Source organism: Ips typographus, linkage group LG16, assembly GCF_016097725.1.
Source record: "Ips typographus isolate SLU linkage group LG16, UJ_Ityp_2.0, whole genome shotgun sequence".
In the NCBI taxonomy this organism is placed as follows: domain Eukaryota; kingdom Metazoa; phylum Arthropoda; class Insecta; order Coleoptera; family Curculionidae; genus Ips; species Ips typographus.
Window position 1 is genome coordinate 9,495,465 of NC_138437.1, and position 19,241 is coordinate 9,514,705.

A 19,241-nucleotide genomic window follows, 5' to 3' on the forward strand; every position below is an offset into this window, starting at 1 on the left:
TTACTGAATGTGACAGTTCACCAGTCTGTTTAGTGAATTTCAAATTGGCTTAAAATCTGAAACAGGTCTGAAATTTAAAAATGCAAATTGAAACGGATCCATTTTGTCAGTTAAACGGTATTTAGGCTCTATAACACTAAATCACCGTTAGCGATCGCTAGAACTAGAACTATTAGTGAGAATTTATAATATGCTGCGTTCATTCCTAGGTATTTAATAGAGGCAGCTCTGACTCATTCGATTATAGCAAACTTTGTAAGCGATTTTCTCCGAATTGTGTTAGGGTTAGCGTTTCTACTAACGACGTTTGTCACACCGCACTCTTTATTATTATTCCAGTCGAAACAAAACTTTATAATAGCACTTTCATGATGTCACTTTTTTAATTTTTATATACAAAATTTGGGTAGTAATATGAAAAAATAGTGTCAGTCGATCACCACACAAGTTTAAAAACCTTATATAATATATTAGTGTTAGGATCGTACTTTACGTCCAAAAATAAGGAAAAAATACATGCAAATATATTTTTTGAGATACAGAGTGTTAAACTTATTTATGGTGTAGTGGGTTTTGAATCAAAATAGGAATAATTACTTTAGTCCTGAACAAGGACTACCCGAAAGATCACCCCTCTCACCTTTATTTTACAACCTATACTGCCACGACATATACAATCACAAGAAGCAGGACAAAAACCAATTTGACAAAATCGCATACATATTACAATACGCAGACAACACTGCACTTATAGTACACGATAAAACTACGTCAAAAGCAGTGTCAAAACTACAATCACTTACTGACGATACTATGACATGGTTCTACAGATGGAGACTGACTCCCAACGCAAGATTTAGATCACTGACATACAAAAATAAAGGTTTTAGCACGAAAACAGCCACACAAATATATAAATCCATCTGTAGACCAGTTCTAGACTACGGACACTTACTTAGAGCAAACGCTACTGACAAAACTAAAAGATATAAGACTACGGAACAAATTGCTCGACTAATAACCAAAATAAGACACCCAGAAAACCCACTACACAACCCATCCAACCAACTTCTCTACGAACGTACAAACATGACCAACATAACAGACAGACTTATACAACTACAAAACAAATGGAAAAATAATCCAAACAAATGGAACAAACTTTCCCACTGCCACCCTACTAGAGCACTTTAACTAGGACTACTTTTTTTGTAAATAAATTGTAAATAATTAGAAATAAGATAATATGTAAAACAAAATTACCATTACTTATGGGACACCTTGTATATATATATTTTTTTTTTGAGATACAGGGTGTTAAACTTGGTGTAGTGAGTTTTGAATCAAAATAGGAATAATTTTCAGAAATGTTCTGTTAATTAACAAATAAACAAAAACGGGCTTTCCCCGATTAATTTTAAAGTCAAAATTCTTTTTGTTTAGTGAATTTTTTATACTCCAAAATAAATTAATTTGACCTAGTTATACATTGGAAGTTTGAAAATTAATTTGTTATACTGACTGACATACGGCGACTTTGAAGTGAGGAATTCGTTAGGTTACTCCCACAAGCACATATTTCTAGTAGCACCATGAATGAAGAAAAGAAATTAAGATTTATTACAGCTTGTTAATTTGTGGAAGGAATTCTAAACAAGAATTTATTTTCGCGAAATGACGTTAAGTTAAACTGATTTCGGAAACTAAAAATATTTATAGATACCTGAGGTAAGTCTTGTGATTTTTGAGTCACTTCTAAGAATTTGTCCAAAAATTCACTACGCAGTGACTTTTTTAACATTGAGTTACCCCGGTAATTTTCAATTAGAGAACAGTCTCTTAGTAGCATTAATTGAAACAGTTTCAAGTATATATCCAATAAAAAAAGCTAGTCTATGGAGGAAACTGTCGTTGATGACATTACAGTTTCCAAGAACAAAAATGCTCTATAAAAAACACTTCTAACCAGAACTCATTTAATTACTACCTGCTGTACAAGGGTGAGCTGTCTCTCTCAATAACCCACATATAAGAGAAAACAAAAGTCCAATATGAAAATTAAATGAGTCATTCAGATATATTTGAAGCTCAATTTATGATTTTCTGGTTCTAATTACATAATTTACTAGTAACCATTACTGACCAATGACAAATTACATTTAATAAGGGCTCACAGTTAATAGTTATTTCATTACCCGAGCCTATTCAGTAAAAGTAAAATTCATGTTTGATGGCGTCACAGGCTATCTGCACGGAATTTCCAATGGTTAAATAGCATGACCATATACTTTATTTTCTATCCGGACATATACAGATATCTTAATCATATCATTATGCGATTATCTCAGCATAGTAACAATGGACCTCAGCTAATTAAAACTGAAACTAAATGAAAACAAGAAGTCCGACATTTTTGTCTGTAATTGAACCCAATGTAAAAATAGAAATTACAACATTAGACCCGCGAATTTTTACCATAAGCTAACCATTTACTAACTATTTTTTCTTTTTAATACAATTTGTTTAGTTAGGTGACACCCTGTATCAAGAATCGAGAATGATGTAAACCTCATGACTTTATGGAAGTTAATCCACCATAGGCGGCAGACAGTAACCTCGGAGATTAAAAAAATGGATTAGGGCTTTAAAAACTTATTTAAGTACTCAAATTAATTTGTCCAGAAATATTATTTTTGTAAAATTATATCATCCCGAATTCATATATTTACCAATATCTAAAAGTATAAAAAAAGGTACTCAATTATTTTTAACTTTGGTGGAAGCCACAATAATTGACAATATTGCAAAAAACAGTCAGTTTTGAACTACTGAAATTGTATTAAAATTTAAATTATTATACCGGGTGTCCCTAAGAAGTGGCTCACCCCTATAACTTATTTTTTAACCGATTCAAATAAAATTTGGAGGTTATGTATAAGACATTAAACTACACTAATGGAGGCATCGAATGATTTTCTAGCATTTCCGGTTTAGCCGGAAATGACGTCATAATCAAAAATTTAAATAGGACACCCTGTATGTTTTTTGGTCATTTTATGCGGCTGATTATGGATATAAATTTTGCATGGTGCATCTTTTTTGTCTAATATTTGGAAAATGGCAAATACAAAACACCAAAGTGTTTGGTACCAAAATGCTGCTAAAAATATGCTATTTTTACTAAACTTGTGAGCCGCCATGTTGCCATTTGAAAAAATCAAGTTTTCTCTCAAAAACTAGAAATTTGCAATTCCGTTGTAAATTATGAACAAAATACGAAAACTTTATTTTTTATGAAGTTCTTTTAACATTTGGTTCAACTCAGCCCACTAGAACAAAAATTTTTTTTTTCTTTTTTTCAAGAACTTTACTCAAAATATGACAAAATGGGTATGGTTGGATGCAGAATAATAAGCAGAATCCGAATATCAAAAAATATACAGGGTGTCCCATTTAAATTTTTGTTTATGACGTCATTTCCGGTTAAACCGGAAGTGCTAGAAAATCGTTCGATGCCTTCATTGATGTAATTTAATATCTTCTATCTATCTATCTATATTCTGTGCTCACTTGCTGTTTTGCTGTTCTTCTTATAGATTTTTGTCTCAGCTTTCTTCCTAATATTTTTTTAAATATATATACAGGGTGAGTGAGGGTTAAACGGCCAAAATGCGTTGTTACCGCGATACAGGGTGATAAAGCTTCAAATTTTTTAAAGGTTCTATTACATAACTTCATTCATTCTTAACAAAGCAAGATTAATTTTTCTACATACACTACTCTTTAGGATCTCCACAATTACAGTGTAAACATTGTAGTGAAAATGTACAGGGTGATACTTTTTTTTTGTGCTACAAAAAAGTTAGATTCACCCCTGAAAATGTATCACCCTGTACATTTTCACTACAATGTGTATGTAGAAAAATTGATCTTGATATTTCAAGAATGAATGAAGTTATGTAATATAAAGTTTATCACCCTGTATCTCGGTAACAACTCATATTTGAACACTTTTTTACAACTTTCTGCTTAAAATCCAATTCTTTCTAGGCATGGTATACGTTTGGCCGTTTAACCCTAACACTGTGTATAATACAATAAACGCATGACACTCGTTACAGAAATGCCAATAGACTGATTGAAAAAGTTCCTACCTTGGTCAGGAAAAAAATTGAAGAAAAACTATTCAATTATCTACTTGCTTCAGTCAATTCAACTGTTACAAATGTAACAATAAATCTGAGTACACATAATTCGCTTACCCATAAATCACGCTTTTGTTACAGCAATCAATCCTGCTGTTGCATTAATACAGCAATTATGTCTCTGTTTTTACTGCCTGAACAAAGCACATTAAGATATTTTGAAAGAAAACATAATTATACAGAGTGACTTGATCGTTACGGCATTTCCAGAATCTGTGGAAATTAATAATTTTGACAAATTGTCTTAAATTGTTATTTTATAAATAAACTAGGAGATTTTCTCCAATTATCAACAAACGAAGTTAGAACATGACGTGTATATCAGAAAAATATGTGTGTACATCTAAATTGGACCGCGAGTTTTACCTACGTAATGCGGATTAGTCAGCTTTCAGTTATTCAAGAAAAAAAGCATAAAATGCCTTAATTTATAGAACAAAAATCTACGTTTTGCGCGGTTCGATTATTCTCAGAAACTTGCCTGGAGCGTGGTTGAACTCTATCGGGAGAGTGTAGGGCTATGGAATAATATCATCACAAATGTTACATACAAAATACAACCGACAGCAACAATAAGTCTCAAATACACAGTAACGGTCATTTACCAGTTGCAGCTGCAAATTTACACGCCAATAAATAACAATATTCCTACCTTCATTCTTCTCTTCTAAGAAATTGCATTTGCTCGAAGCCCGGGGAATAACAAACGACTTGGAATGTTGCACTTTTAACGGAAAATCATCCCGGAAAAGTGACTCGATTGGAAAAAAATCAATGGAAAAATCACCATTTCTTTGCATGTAATCAAATTGTTATTAAACCCCTTTTAAGCAATTAGTCATATAATCTTTAACACGTAATACATTTTATCTTAATTAGTTGATATCAGCTATTAACGATTTTATAACTAACTCGTAACAACTTTAAAAGTTAATAATTTACAAATTGTTCTAGTCTAGTTGCTTCCAGTTTAAAATTGTTTGTTTCTAAAAAAAATGATAGATTTGAGCAAAACTGACATTTTGCATCTAAAAGGTTATATGTTTTGTATGAACAAACTATATATACAACAGAAATGAGACCTAATTAGGATGATGAGTAGTTTACTGTCAATATTTGACAGCCGATGTCATCTAAAGGTAGTTTTTTTAAGTTAATATTGCAAGAAAAAAAAACATTAGTAAATGAGAATTTATTTAAGCTCAATGAAACAGCAGTTCAATCAAAATAATATTCTGAACTTGATGGATTTTGCATGGTTTTTTACCATTTTGTTGCAGAAAATTAAATATTTTAATGCCTTATTTGGCATATACGCACATTATGTACAGTGGAATTTTGAAATATCAAGGTTTTTTGTTCTTGACGGTCAAAAAAATACCTCATTAAAAATCCTAACATTTAGAATTTTTAAGTGAATGTAGTCATTTACCGGGTTAAACATATTAGACATTTAGTCATGTGAGGGAAATTAACTTTTCTTATACAACACGTGATTTCATAAACTGACTTGCGTATGACTCAGAATGCTGACGTAATGTTTGACATTTCTTCGTGACAAAAACTGAAATCGTTGTTACTGACAGTAGTTTTTTTGTTCCGCCGTATCGAAGAAACAAGCTAAATGGAAAATATTGAGTAGCGTGCGGGGCAAAAACGTGCATCCCGGCGCATCCCGACACTCCGGAAATTGACCCTTAGGAAACAGGCAATAAGGGTGGAATGAAGGAAAGCGGTGTGTACGGCGTACATACCCCTACCAAATCGCACAATATAAAAGTGGAAGCGCGTGTTTTGTGTGAAAAGTTCCGTCGCGCTGTTCAGAGTAAACTGTGCATACGTATTTCCCATTTCGAGATCGACCGAGTGCATGTGCATCGTTCTATTTGATATTAAGAAGTGTCAATGACGGGTACCATTAAGGCCGGCTATGGGCTATTATTTCGGGGCCAATAGAGCAGCCTGGACATTTTTTGTTATTGTGTACACTAGTGTCAACGCTGCTTCTGGAGATCATACTTTGATCACTGACCTCGGCCTCGATATTCTTCCTGATAAAGCCAAGGTACCTTTTGTAATAAACGGGTACTCCTAACAAAAAATAAAAAAATATTGCCCCACCTGTGTGTTACATTTGTTATCATTTAACATAAAATAACTGGAAAAACTAATGGCGAACACCTGAAAATATAACGTCAGCTGTCGCCATTATGTTTCACTTAAGATTAATTTTAATCTAGAGATTCTGACTCAGTGCTGAAAAAACCATTTTGGTTCCGTATTTTGAGTTTTTTAAATACCTGACATATTAGGATTAGTTTACGTACTCTCCTGACGCCTTTGGTGCGTTAATATTTATGGGATTCCCTAAGGATTCGTATTTGTATTTTTAATTACCTTTTAAACCTATTTCCTGTACAGAAAATATGGAGACACACTGTGTATAACAAATAGGTGGTTTGAGTAGTTTTACAATTAATGCAAAATAATTTTTTTAAGTTATTTTTTTTATTAGTTACCTGAAATTTTGACAGTATAAAGTGGACAGTTTTAATTAAATTAAGTTTGTTAATTTCACTTACAGCTTATACAGTGTTGTTTGAATCCTCTCAGACGTTATACGTATCATTTAAAAAATCTCTCTTATAGACAATACAACTATCCAAAAATACAACAAATAAATTTGTATCCGAAAAAGTACAAATTCAAGACCCTGTATATAAAAAATTAAAATATAAAACATTAATGATACAAACCTATTTTAAACTTAACAGCAAGTTTGCAATAAATTTTGGTAAAATTCATTAACATTTTTATTTGAATGCACTAAGCATTGCTGAGATTCTTTTAGGACCAATTCCTTGAAATTGTTTGGTAAACTTACGTCGGTTGTAGTGGCACATTGAAATTCCTATTCATTTACAAAATACCTGGTGCGATTAACGCAGAGAAGAAAAAAATAACTTTTAAAAGCTTTGGGATGAATAGAAAACACGTAGGCTCTAGTATAATATATATATAAAACTACAAGTATTTGGGCGGCATTAATAAAATGGAATTCCGAAATGTGAAAAATAAACAAATCCGTGCTGGAACTCCTTTAATTAGATTAGTAATTCGTCTAATTTGACACCGGAGAATAAAAATAGAATTGGGATCAGCGGCTTGAGCAATGCCACAGATTTCATATCCAAACAAACAGTTGATATTAAATTATAACGTGGAAGTTTGGTTCGATGAAGTTAACAGATGTGACGAGACAGACGAGGTGATTAAACTGTTTCTTTTTCTTTTTAGATTAACATTAGCTTGGAAGAGTACACCACTGCTATTTCGAGTTTCTTGAAGCTCAAAGACGACACGTTTGACCCGATACCAGATTTGAGAGTTTACAAACTAGGTGAGTAGCTAAAATTGTAGGAAACTGGATCTAAGTGAAATGTACTTGTGGAGCATTAAAAAAGCATAAAAACTGGAACTCAAACCGGATAAGACTATTACTAGGATATAAACAAACTGCGCTTAAATCGATTTAAATTAGTTAAATTGGGCGAAACTAACGCGACTGGAACTACTTCCTAACCTTAATACCGTTTCTTCAAAAGAAATTTATCGACTTGTAGTTTCAGGAAGTAGCATGATTCATCTTCGTGGACTCACAAACTTATTAATTAGGCCTCGTAACTTTCCGCTGAAAAATGGAAATCTAGCATATAATCGCTTTGGTATTGATTTTTTGCCCTATTTTACTACATATTCCAATACCAGTCCAAGTTCACTGCAGGAATGGTCGTAAAGCTGCTTAAAACCTACTACAACAAAATTCTAGTCAAAAATCAAAATTTATAGGAAGGAAATTTCCTAGTCATGAATACATATTGCGTAAAATTAAATCACATTTAGTAGTAGTTCATTCATCGCGTGTACAATTACACACTTATGATCTAATCAACACTAGACTTTGTAATCACGTCTGTTGATATGATGACAATGCAACTAATATTTAATTAACCAAAATTGCAATATTTCATGTCAGTCACAGTCACATAAAGGACATTAAACCCATTTGCCCTTAATGACGTACTACAAAACATCAAAGCATTGAAAACGCATTAACTCACGCATATATCTGATCAACAACGAAGAATTCTTGAAACTCACCGCTTATTTATAATTAACCGTCTAATGATTGATTCGAAGATTGATTCCGTTATGAGTTAACTTTCAATACAAAGTGCTAGAATTTAGTCATAATTTAAAATAAATTACTTCATAATATCAATTTTTATTAATGAACGAAATGCTGTTCAGCCTCTAGGCAAATGTGTCATTTTCTTCTAATGATAATCTAGTACAATGATCTAATAATTTAGTTGTTCAATGGTGCCGAAAATATTTTACATAGACGGCGTCAAAGTATAGTTCTGTAGTTCTCAAATCTACTAAGTAGATTTATAGTTGATGAGGTAATTTAGAAATAACTTTCTGAACCAGAATAGCAACATTTTTAAATGCTCATAAATGTAATTTAAAAAACCAACCAACAAAAATCTAATATTCAGGATTGCATTCATAGAATATTGCAATGGATCTGTTTTCTTGCCGTTAATTAAATCCATTTAACATAAAAAGAGAAACCTAAACAATAAAGTTAGGAAGCATATTCTAAATAAGAATTTTTCCGAATTGGTGCATTACCAAAATAGGAATAAACCAATCCAGGACCGCATCAAACGTTTCATTTCATAAATATACTTTTGCTCATTTAACACAACAACACCGACAGAGTAGTAGTAAATGAAAGTTTCCAAAAATTAAACAAAAACAAAATTACAAAATAAAAAGTTAAAAAATGTTTGATAAAAGAAATAAATCAAAGCGCGCCACTGTAGAGATATAAAGCAGCTGTTACAAATAGTTCTTTTACTAGTAGGGGGTCATAAACACAACATAAAAATCTAACCGATGACCTAAGAATGATGAAAAGTTTTAACAGGTACGAAAGTGTATAATAATCAGTAAGACCTAGATGAAAGTTGGACTGACAAAGTCATCGCTATTTAAAACTTTTTACTTAATATAATTGTACCACATTTTTTGTGTAATAATTGTTTTTAAGGCAACACAAAGTGGGCAGTTAAAAATAGCAGCTGAGAAGAGTGTTACCTAACATAATACGTTATTTTAGGAGATTTACCGGATTGGAATTCAAATAACGTAAAACGTAAAACCCAGGTTGTAATTAGTGCGTATGGTTTTTTTTTTAACCATAATCTGTGTAGGATTAATGACAAAAAAATAACGTTCATGGTTCCGCACAATGCAATAGTGGGTTGCATTGTTTTTTAAAATATATTGACCCAGCGGAAGTCGGGATTCTTTTGAGTTGGTAAAACCCGATTTTATCTGGTTAAGCACCGTTAAATCAACATCTCGAAACTAGTCGCGAAGATACACTCAGCTTGGGCATTATCTGAAAAATGCACTGAAGACCTTTTAAAAAGAAGAGGATGCGTAAATCTTGAAGGCCTAGCGAAAATGACAGAGGATCATGTTTCATAGGTTGGGAAGCCAATAAACGGATAAGAGTACCATGTAAATACCATTCATTCTTTTATAACATTAATGGGGAAATTTTCCTGAAATCAGACAATTAACTAGTCCGGGTTTCCTGGTAATTCCGGTATCAAACACAATTAGAAAGGCGAATGTTGCATACATTATGAAAACATTTATTAAGACAGCTGTGTTCAAGCTCAACAGCTTTATTCGATTCGATAAAGTGTAATTTTTTTTTATACAGTTACTGATCATCCGCTTGCTTGGTGTCAAATTCCGGGTTGATTATAATTTTTTATGGGTATGCCGATATCCGTATTATAGCATTCTGCTAATGAAAAAATCGGCCATGATCTCGATAATATCTGTGTTGTGATTGAAGAGCCGGATATACCAGACCTGTGGGGAATTCGGAACAATTTACCTGTATATTATGTCATCCGCAATAATTTTCCTAATCGATATCTTTTTGTAACGGTGAAAGCCACCACTGCGGTTTTAAAGGGTATCAATCCGTTAAGCGGATTTATTTTTTTTTTACGTCAAGCAACTGTTAACGAGCATGCACATTTATTCATGTCAATCAATCACCAAAGGGGCAACAACCAGTAGCTACTTTCGAGTGTCAACAAACGCAACACCAAGTTTAAAATAAACAAAACTATTGCGTAAGAATACCTTGAAGAACTTTTATGGTGCGTGAACTAACTTATTTTACCAAATAGCACTTAAGTTAAAACTTTGTAGTTTGACTACCAGATGGGAATAACAGCAAAATTTAAATTATTTACACACAATTTGTAAAAGATAAAAAGAAAATATCGTTGATGAGGTATAATAACCTTTCTAAAAGTATCAAAGACCTGTAACATTGTCGCACAATTGAAAGTCTAAAAATATTACTTCACCATATAAATAGTTCTCACCTATTAATAAAATCACCCACGCCTTTGCATTGCACAAAATTAGAACGATACTATTTTTTATCACATTGTTCAGAAATCCGGATATTGTAAATATACAAACTCCTACCCGAAGTACATTAGCACATAAATATTTTTTAATTCTTCTCGCCAGTTCATTCTTTTCGAATTACTGTCTCGCTCGAATTAAATTTTATTGCCGTTATACAAGTTATACCACTATTTTGATGAGTTTTACGAATGTTAATTGTCACAAAATATCCTTTAAAAAACTACAATGAGTCACCTAATCTAAATTTATGAAATTTTAGGTTGATATTAAATTTGCAAATGAATTAGCGGAAATGCCTGAAAATTTGGCAAATTGTCCAGTCGAAATATTTGTTTTTTAATTCCTGAAACTTAAAACAGAGAAAAACCATTAACAAGCCGCTTTGAATCCTGTGGGACATTGTGTATACATTCAGTTAAACTATCTTATTGATTTGTGAATGAATCACAACTAAAATATTTTCCGTCACAGCTCATTATTTTGGTCTCAAATGTTTTCATATAAAACCGCCTCCGTTGGTTTAGTTCACTTTCAAAATTTCCACATCAAAGGAATAGTTTGACTTCTAATGAAATAAATTTTTTGTAAAATTAGATAATTTCTACGTAATTTTTTTTTTGTTTCAGATAAATTGCTTGAACAACTCCCTAGAAGAAAACATCCAAAAATGTTGTTTCCAATCTCAACATCTCCTAACACGGTAGAAAGTGCAACTCTGCGTTTTCTACTACCCCCTCAACACAATGATTCCACGGTAATAAACGTGAGAGTAAATCAAATCCTAGGAGCCAGAAGACGTAAATTTCTTCAAGAAGAAACATTCTACTTGTCGGGAAACCTGACAAAATGGTGCGAAACGGACGTAACCAACGCAGTGTCTTCGTGGATGAAAGGACGAAGAAATCTTGGGTTGGAATTAGAATGCGTGGGGTGTAGAAATAATTTAAGACCTAAAGTGGCTGCTATAACTGCTTTAGTACAGAATACGCAACGTAGAATTAAACGAGAAGCGGAGGGATCCGAGAAACGTGAGAGCGATTGCGTTGATTCCAGGCACACCATTCCAGGGAGAACAAAAAAGAAGTTCAAATGTTGCAGACACTCAATGCGTGTTGAGTTTAAAAAGTTAGGGTATTTAGAGATGAAAAATGTAAATGATCCTATATCTTATGATGCAGGATATTGCCAAGGATTGTGTCCTCCTGATTATAGTGTTGCTACTAATCACTCTCGAATTCAAGGACTACTACATAAATATACGAAAAGAGATGCCAGGCAAAATGGAAACAAGACTAACGTAGTACCTAAAACATGTTGTACTCCTTCCAAGTTGAAGGACTTACAAGTATTAATGATCGATCCTCAAAATCCTACTAAACTCAAAGTGGAGACATGGACGAATATGATAATAGAAGAATGTGCATGTTCGTGAAATTTCAATTTAATTTAGAGGTACCATTAAAAGCACCACTCACCAGATGCAATTAGGCCATTAGTTGTTAATTGGATGTGATTTCAACTGTAGATTTCTTCGTTAAACCCTATATGGTATAGCTTTTGAGTAGGTAATCTTTTATAATGAGACTCACTATGTACTCGTACAATGTTATTTAATTAGTAAAATACATATTGGTGCGTGAGTTGCTTAACAAAAAAAACTAACTAGCGTATTTTATAGTCAGTTCGGTATTAAAAGTAGTTACGGGTAGTACTAAAATAATCAAGTGTACATATTTATAATTTATATTGATTTTAATTTTGACCAGTATTAATTAAAACTAGACTTTTAATAATATTTATTTGCTAATTTTAGGTGCGGATACTGAAGAATCTCACTCTTAATACGGAACTACAACTTTTCATTTTATCGAAAAGTCTTTGCTTTTGTTACGTTGCTAAATTTATATTTGAAGCCTGTTATTTAAATAAGACTGTATGCATTCAAGGAAAAGGTACAGCGTCTATTTAAACGTATAATGAAGTAATAGCAACCTACAAATAAGTCATAACAGTTTACAAAAAATACACTCAGCCGTAAGTCACAATAAACTAATTAACCGGTATAATTATAGTAATATGTTCTGTGATATAGGATTTATTTGCTTATTATTATTTATCTGTACCTTTTAGTTCTAGTATAAAGGTAATTAGTAATTAGTATCTTGTCGTCTACTATATTTAGTGTAGGTAAAAGTACATTCATCATACATGTGAATTTAGTATTGTTAGGATCCGCTTAGTTAAATATATGTATATTTTTTGTCCCCTACTACTCATTTTTGTAATCGCCTTTTTTCTATTTACACGATTTAGAAAATTATTTTTTCAACTGTTTAAATAAATTATTTTTGAAAATCATTTCTTTTTTGTCTTGCAGGTATTAGTCTCCTTACAAACGTTAGATAAATTAGATGTTTAGCACCTTTAAAAATTTTGCCAAAATTGCACTTTTTGCAAAAATTGCATTTTTTTCATTTTTGAATGATTGTGACTTTTTTATTTGAACTCTTATAGATTTCACTAAAACGCCATTAGAAATACTACAAAATGAGCCAAAACTGGCCTCTCTAGCTCCTCATGTTACCGAGATATTGAATTTCAATAAGTAGTAAAAAAAACCCACTAATAACAAATTACAATATTATTATATTTATATATATTCCCTAATAATAAAATCCATTCTTTTATTTTTTTTAAAAAATAAAAACATTTTCAAAAAAGTATATGAAAGATTTAAAGAATTACCATAATAATGCACAGGTACATTCTATAGTAATTCCTAGTACCTTATGTCATATCACAAGGATAGATGTCAGCAGACCATAAAAAAATAGATATGCAATATATATATAGTATATATAGAAAAATAACAAACACATTAAAATGATATCTCTGATAAATCTAGTTTAGATCAAATTTATAGCACCTCCCAGTGATACACAACTAAATGCAACAATAAAACAATTAATATCTTATCACAAATAAATTAGTTGTGGATTTCATCATATTTTTTACTCCACTCATTTAAAGCTTCATACTGCTTTGATTTCCACAGAGCATTGGCTAGAACCTCCACTGTAGCTTTAGAACCATTCCTCTGAATCCAGTCCACAAATAGCCAGTGAATCAGCTAGAATAGATATCACATATCATCAACAACTTATACAAAATATTATTCATTACCCCTGGAACATCACTATGAAATTTAAGTTCGTGCTGTTCAACATATGCAGAACCACATCCAAGAAAGCTGAATGTGTTTCTCCAACCATGTCCCACATGCAATGAGAATTCATTAATATCCTGCTCTTTCACAACATCTTTGCTGGCCAGAAGCTTTTTAATCTGTTGGTTCATTGATAATTGCTTTTTGGCCGCCAAATCAGTTTTGCTCTCAAAGTAGTATGTACGATTGAATACTGGTCCCACATGAATCTTTTTGCCTCCAATTATTTGCATCACATTATTTACCACTAAAATATTATTACCTGTAAATTCTCAGAAAGCATAAATAGCTCTGGAATTATCAATTTCTTTGTGAAAGAATATTGTTGGACCTTTTTATTTTTATTAGACGGCTATAATCTACACCTAATATGATTGAATAAGCTGATATGATGATACATAATAAAAATATTAATTTAGACTACTCACCTTTGGCACTTGGATCTTTGGGCAAGGAATTAAAATCAAAAGTATAGTCATCTGGATTTGTTTCCTGATCTGGTGATGTTCCTGGTTCACAACCATCAGGCTCAGACTTTGGCTTTGGATGTGGATTTGCTTTCTCTTTAGTTCTATCTTTTGGTTGTTGCTGATTTGGAGGGCAAGGGCTAGCGTCAGTTGTATACTCGTCAACCATTTTGATTAAATGATAAAAATTTTAAGCAGTTTAATTACAAAGCAAAACTTTCAGTAGATCTTTAAACAAAACAAAAAAACATGTAATTGTAAGTAAAAACTAAAAAGCCTTCAGCTACCACCACCACTAATCAATCAGTGCCCCGGACGGTCACCTATCAGTTGATAGCAAAAGATAATGTCACAGGTAATTAAACTAGCGTAGTAGTTAGAAGTTATCACATAATCACATGACATTATGAAACGGTCTATAGCTTTAGTCACGTTATACAGAATATTTAAACTGTGATAGAGCTGCCATCTAGACAAAATAAACACAATTACTCCAACTCATATTGTCCTAACCTAACCCTAACAATGCCCTAACCTTAAAAGTTCTGAATTGTGTGTTGTGGTGTGATCACCGATCAGCGTTTTCAAACAACACGTTTTACTGGATAATAGTAAACAATTCTACTAACTTTAACTAATTTCTAACATTTGTTTACTATATACACCGAAATGGCGGATGTCACTGAAACAATAGCTGCTGAAGGCGAGTTGAGCCATGAAGTAAAAATATCCTACTGCAATAAAATCGCACACCCCATGGCGTCCAAGAAACTGACCAAAAAATGTTACAAGTTGGTAAAAAAGGGTAAGTCCTTAATAAGCATTTGCTTCCTTTTCAGGAGAATCACATTGTATTATTATTGCAGCTATCAAGCATAAAACCTTTGTCAGGTGTGGACTTAAGGATGTACAAACAAGAATCCGCAAGGGTGAAACAGGAATAGTAATTTTTGCAGGCGACGTCAATCCTGTTGATATTATGTCCCATTTACCTGGAGTGTGTGAAAACAAAAACATTCCTTATGTGTATGTTCCAAGCCGTAAAGATTTAGGGTCTGCCTTGGGAGTTAAAAGGGGGTGTCTGACTGTTCTTATAAGGCCAAAGGATGATTACTCTGAAGCGTTTGACGAGCTCAAATCTGCAATTGCTAACTTACCAGTTTCTTTATGAATACTGTATTGTACATTTTTATACTGTTTTAAATAAATTAGTGAGAAAATTTGTAAAAAATATATTTCAATTTAATTTAGAGACAAGTAATTACATATTTTTCAGTAATAGTTGTAGACTTAGAACTTTAACTTAACTAGGTAAAAAGAGTTAACAATTAATGCAATTAATATATACATTAAAATAGCAGGTACTTTAGATACACTAGAATTTTAAAGGATTGAGTTGTACTATCCCTTCATTTTTGCATACATTCTTGGAAATAGTGCTCATTTTAGTGAAGTTATCCAAATTTTTACCATTGGCAATAGCTTTCAGGTTCACAGCCACTCGTTGTGTTGCCTGGAATCCAATAAAAGAAGAAATCAGTCCCCAACCCACTTGTAAATAATTTGCTAATTACCTCAAGAGTCCAAGCTTCAGTCATAAGTTTCTCATGTGCCGCACTCTCACTTCCCTCTTTGAGAGACCTAGAAGCCCTACTTAAAGTCACAACACTGCCATAAATATCAAACACTGAGTTGGCTATTCTGTTCAATATGAACTGTTCATTAACTATGCTTTTTCCATATTTAATTAGAACCATTTCAATAGCTTGGCCAAATGAGTCTATACTGACAGCCAATTCAGAAGCAGCTTGTGTTAAGTCTTTATGTACAAATGGTTCCATGGATGGAGGTGAACCTAACCCAACTTTCCTTACAACTCTCTTTGAGGCTTCTTCAAAAATTAACCCCAAATTAGCTGTAGGATTTTTAAATGCATTTTGCAGTTCTTTTAAGTGAGCGCCGGCATACTGAATCCCTGTAGAAGTTTAGGTTTAAACTATAATGAGCAAAGAAAAAAAATAATTTATTCTACCTGTGAGAGCCACAAACAGCCTTAAAATATCATTGGTCCCTTCAAAAATCCTGAATATTCTCAAATCCCTCATCACTTTCTCTAAACCAGTTTCCTTCATGAATCCCATGCCTCCCATTATTTGGATAGCCTCATCACAAACAAACCACGCCGCTTCAGAGGCGAAGCACTACAACCACCCACATTAAGACATTTTTTATAACAAGTACCAACTAAAACATACTTTTGAGATTGCAGCTTCCAAATGATAGTGTTGTGAACCATTATCCATATTCCCAGAAATCATATATGCCATTGATTCTGTTACATAATGCAGCATTGCCATTCTGGCAATTTTTTCCTGTATGGCTCCAAAATTGGTTATTACTTGTCCAAACTGTTTTCTCTGATTTGCAAATTCAATGGATTTTTTAACACAAGCTTTCATGGTTCCTGATAGAGCAGCCGCCATACCAAATCGGCCATTGTTGAGAATGTTCATAGCTACTTTGAATCCGTTTCCCACACCTCCAAGCACATTAGCAATGGGGATTTTCACATTGTCATAATAAACCTTAAATATAAATTCACCATTTAAAGGTTTTGTGTTTGAGTTGAATTTATTGAAACTATGAAGGTAATCAAGATGTTTGAATAATTTATATTCTTTCCCATATAGGTACCTGATCTTTTAAAGCTGTATTTTTAAACCTTAATTATGCATGTATAAAAAAATTATTATCACTTCTGTCACCAAATATGTGATATCTCCATTATTTGGCCAGCTTTACTGATAAAATTATTAAAATTAAACATCTCAAGAGATCATCCCTCCTCAGTGCTGTTAGTTAGAGTTAAACTGGTTCAAAGGTAATTTGGTAACTATTCTAAAAAATCTTCCACACAATACTCACTTCTGCAGTATTAGAGCATTTAATGCCCATTTTTTTCTCAGGAGGTCCATTAGTCACTCCTCCAAAGGACCTTTCAACAATAAAAGCAGTTACTTTATCTACAGTTTTGCCAGTTTTAGGGTCTTGAACTGGGGTTTGAGCAAAAACAGTCATAACTTCAGCCAATCCACCATTACTGATCCAGATTTTTGATCCATTCAAAATGTAATGTTTACCATCTGGGGACAGCTCAGCTCTTGTTCTGAAATTTAAAAAAATCTAGAAGCTAGTAAAAAACCAAAAAGATTATATTTCAAGTCCACATCAATCATGAAATATAGTTATTACATAATTAAAGTGCAACTGCAATACAGTTGAACGCCAAGATAAGAAAGAAATAATCAAAACAAGGTTTTCAATAACTTGATGAATGTAAAAAATCAACTTACTTAATAGAGCCAGCATCTGAGCCTGAAGATGGTTCAGTTAAACAAAAGGCTGCCCAAGTTCCACTAGCAACTTTGGGTAAATACTTTTGTTTTTGTTCTGGTGTTCCATAAAGCAAAATTCCCTTAAAACCTATGGACTGATGAGCCCCAAGTGTAATGCCAACTCCCAGATCATTGGCACCCACAATTTCAACAAGCCTAGCATACTGAGTGTTAGTTAACCCTAGACCCCCTAATTCTTGAGGAACTTGAAGGGCAAAAGCTCCCAAGTCCCAAAGTCCAGCTAAAGTGTTCTCTTCTACTTTTTCCAGTTCTTCATTTTTGGCAGGGTTGTTTACTTCAGAAAAAAACTTTGCTGTAGGGTCTACAAGCATTTGCAATGTTTCTCTTTGCTCTTCATTTAGTACATTGGGGTAGGGAAAGACTTGTCGAGCTTCTACCTGCCCTCTGAATATGTTCATTACAAAAGACAAATTCTCTTCTTGATTGGGTTTGGATTTTTCCGCAGCCTGAGCATTATTTGAAGTTGAAGTTTTCAAGCTCCTTTGTAATTGAACACTAAATATGAAAAATAGGGTTCAAAGTTATAAACTTTCTATAAACTTAACTACTTTTACCTTATTAAGTTTTCAGTTTTCACTTGCAACTGCACCAGATTTTTTGCCACACGAAACATTTTAATACGCCGCACCCTTTCAGCCTAAACGAATTTTCAACAATATTGACACGAATTTAGGAGAACAGCAAAATATAAATTAAAAATAGTGTATACTTTGAACTACTTGTTGGACTTTGCACCCTGACCCAAATGGGCAGGGGTGCAGGGGGCCATCTCCTTCACTCAGTTTTTAATGTTTTTAGTTAAGCTAACAACCGTGGCGCTGTAGTCGATTTACTACTATCTTTGTTTTTGTTGTGATGCAATAAAGACAGCAACGTATACGTTATTGGATTACTGACACGTGATCACAGTAGTTTGTATCTACAACAGTTAACGTGACCACGAGGGTCGAGGGTTAGGGTAGTTAATACAGAGAAACACTAGTCTTCTACAGAGTGTGCTTGTTAACACTACTACTAAACAGCCACATGAATGCTATGGTTTGTGTAATGTGTGAGATAGTCCTGTGGGCGTAGTAGTGTTGTCTGCCCTTTGTTGGAGAGTAACAGTATAGCCGATGGAAATGCGAACATATGTCCGATCCACCTAACGTAGAAGAGTCACAGCACTTAACCGATCAAAAACAGAGCTATCTGGGGCTCTAGCCCGACTATCTGAGTCTCTTACGTTTCGAGCTGGCGAAGTACCCCAGTTGGTGAAGCCAAAAAAGAAAATGCTATGGTTTGCGACCTTTGCCTTTCTTTTAATGATTTGGCAATAACTGAATAACAGAACAAAAGTCTCATTGACAATGTTCATAGATTGTTATGTTTGTAATTTAAGGAAAATAAGACT

General features: G+C 33.1%; 4 protein-coding genes across 4 annotated transcripts in view; 2 read left to right on the top strand and 2 right to left on the bottom strand.

Annotated features, from left to right (window-relative positions):
* LOC145738983 (H/ACA ribonucleoprotein complex subunit 2-like protein) overlaps nt 1-15,663 on the top strand; it is a 52,411-nt gene extending 36,748 nt beyond the window's left edge. Inside the window, exons 2-3 of the mRNA XM_081994221.1 lie at nt 15,012-15,237; nt 15,299-15,663. Coding sequence (XP_081850347.1) covers nt 15,102-15,237; nt 15,299-15,603 — 441 coding nt within the window. The 5' untranslated portion in view covers nt 15,012-15,101 and the 3' untranslated portion in view covers nt 15,604-15,663. The remainder of the gene's footprint in view (nt 1-15,011; nt 15,238-15,298) is intronic.
* mav (TGF-beta domain-containing family member maverick) lies at nt 6,025-13,098 on the top strand. The gene is made up of 3 exons (XM_081994208.1): nt 6,025-6,270; nt 7,503-7,605; nt 11,366-13,098. The coding sequence occupies exons 1-3, from the start codon at nt 6,136-6,138 to the stop codon at nt 12,169-12,171; spliced, it is 1,044 nt and encodes a 347-aa protein (XP_081850334.1). The 5' UTR covers nt 6,025-6,135; the 3' UTR covers nt 12,172-13,098.
* Nucleotides 13,366-14,758, bottom strand: imd (death domain-containing immune deficiency protein). Its single transcript, XM_081994220.1, has 3 exons — nt 14,394-14,758; nt 13,923-14,212; nt 13,366-13,869 (listed from the first exon to the last, which is right to left on the bottom strand). The coding sequence occupies exons 1-3, from the start codon at nt 14,599-14,601 to the stop codon at nt 13,726-13,728; spliced, it is 642 nt and encodes a 213-aa protein (XP_081850346.1). The 5' UTR covers nt 14,602-14,758; the 3' UTR covers nt 13,366-13,725.
* On the bottom strand, nt 15,650-18,621 carry Acadvl (Acyl-CoA dehydrogenase very long chain). Its single transcript, XM_081994205.1, has 7 exons — nt 18,403-18,621; nt 17,786-18,343; nt 17,358-17,598; nt 16,688-17,017; nt 16,465-16,633; nt 16,007-16,407; nt 15,650-15,945 (listed from the first exon to the last, which is right to left on the bottom strand). The coding sequence occupies exons 1-7, from the start codon at nt 18,459-18,461 to the stop codon at nt 15,808-15,810; spliced, it is 1,896 nt and encodes a 631-aa protein (XP_081850331.1). The 5' UTR covers nt 18,462-18,621; the 3' UTR covers nt 15,650-15,807.
* Between the last annotated feature and the right edge of the window lie 620 nt (nt 18,622-19,241).

Bases quoted from the DNA above. Each gene is read 5' to 3' on its own strand.
- Acadvl (XM_081994205.1), bottom strand. From the start codon at position 18,461: ATGTTTCGTGTGGCAAAAAATCTGGTGCAGTTGCAAGTGAAAACTGAA. The intron at 17,599-17,785 runs GTAAGTTGATTT...TTTAAATTTCAG, and splicing joins TCAGATGCTGGCTCTATTAA to AACAAGAGCTGAGCTGTCCC. The intron at 16,408-16,464 runs GTAGAATAAATT...AAACTTCTACAG, and splicing joins GCTGTTTGTGGCTCTCACAG to GGATTCAGTATGCCGGCGCT.
- mav (XM_081994208.1), top strand. From the start codon at position 6,136: ATGGGCTATTATTTCGGGGCCAATAGAGCAGCCTGGACATTTTTTGTT. The intron at 6,271-7,502 runs GTACCTTTTGTA...TTTTCTTTTTAG, and splicing joins TTCTTCCTGATAAAGCCAAG to ATTAACATTAGCTTGGAAGA. The intron at 7,606-11,365 runs GTGAGTAGCTAA...TTTTTGTTTCAG, and splicing joins TTTGAGAGTTTACAAACTAG to ATAAATTGCTTGAACAACTC.
- imd (XM_081994220.1), bottom strand. From the start codon at position 14,601: ATGGTTGACGAGTATACAACTGACGCTAGCCCTTGCCCTCCAAATCAG. The intron at 14,213-14,393 runs GTGAGTAGTCTA...ATAATATTTTAG, and splicing joins CAAAGATCCAAGTGCCAAAG to TGGTAAATAATGTGATGCAA. The intron at 13,870-13,922 runs GTAATGAATAAT...TATCTATTCTAG, and splicing joins TTCATAGTGATGTTCCAGGG to CTGATTCACTGGCTATTTGT.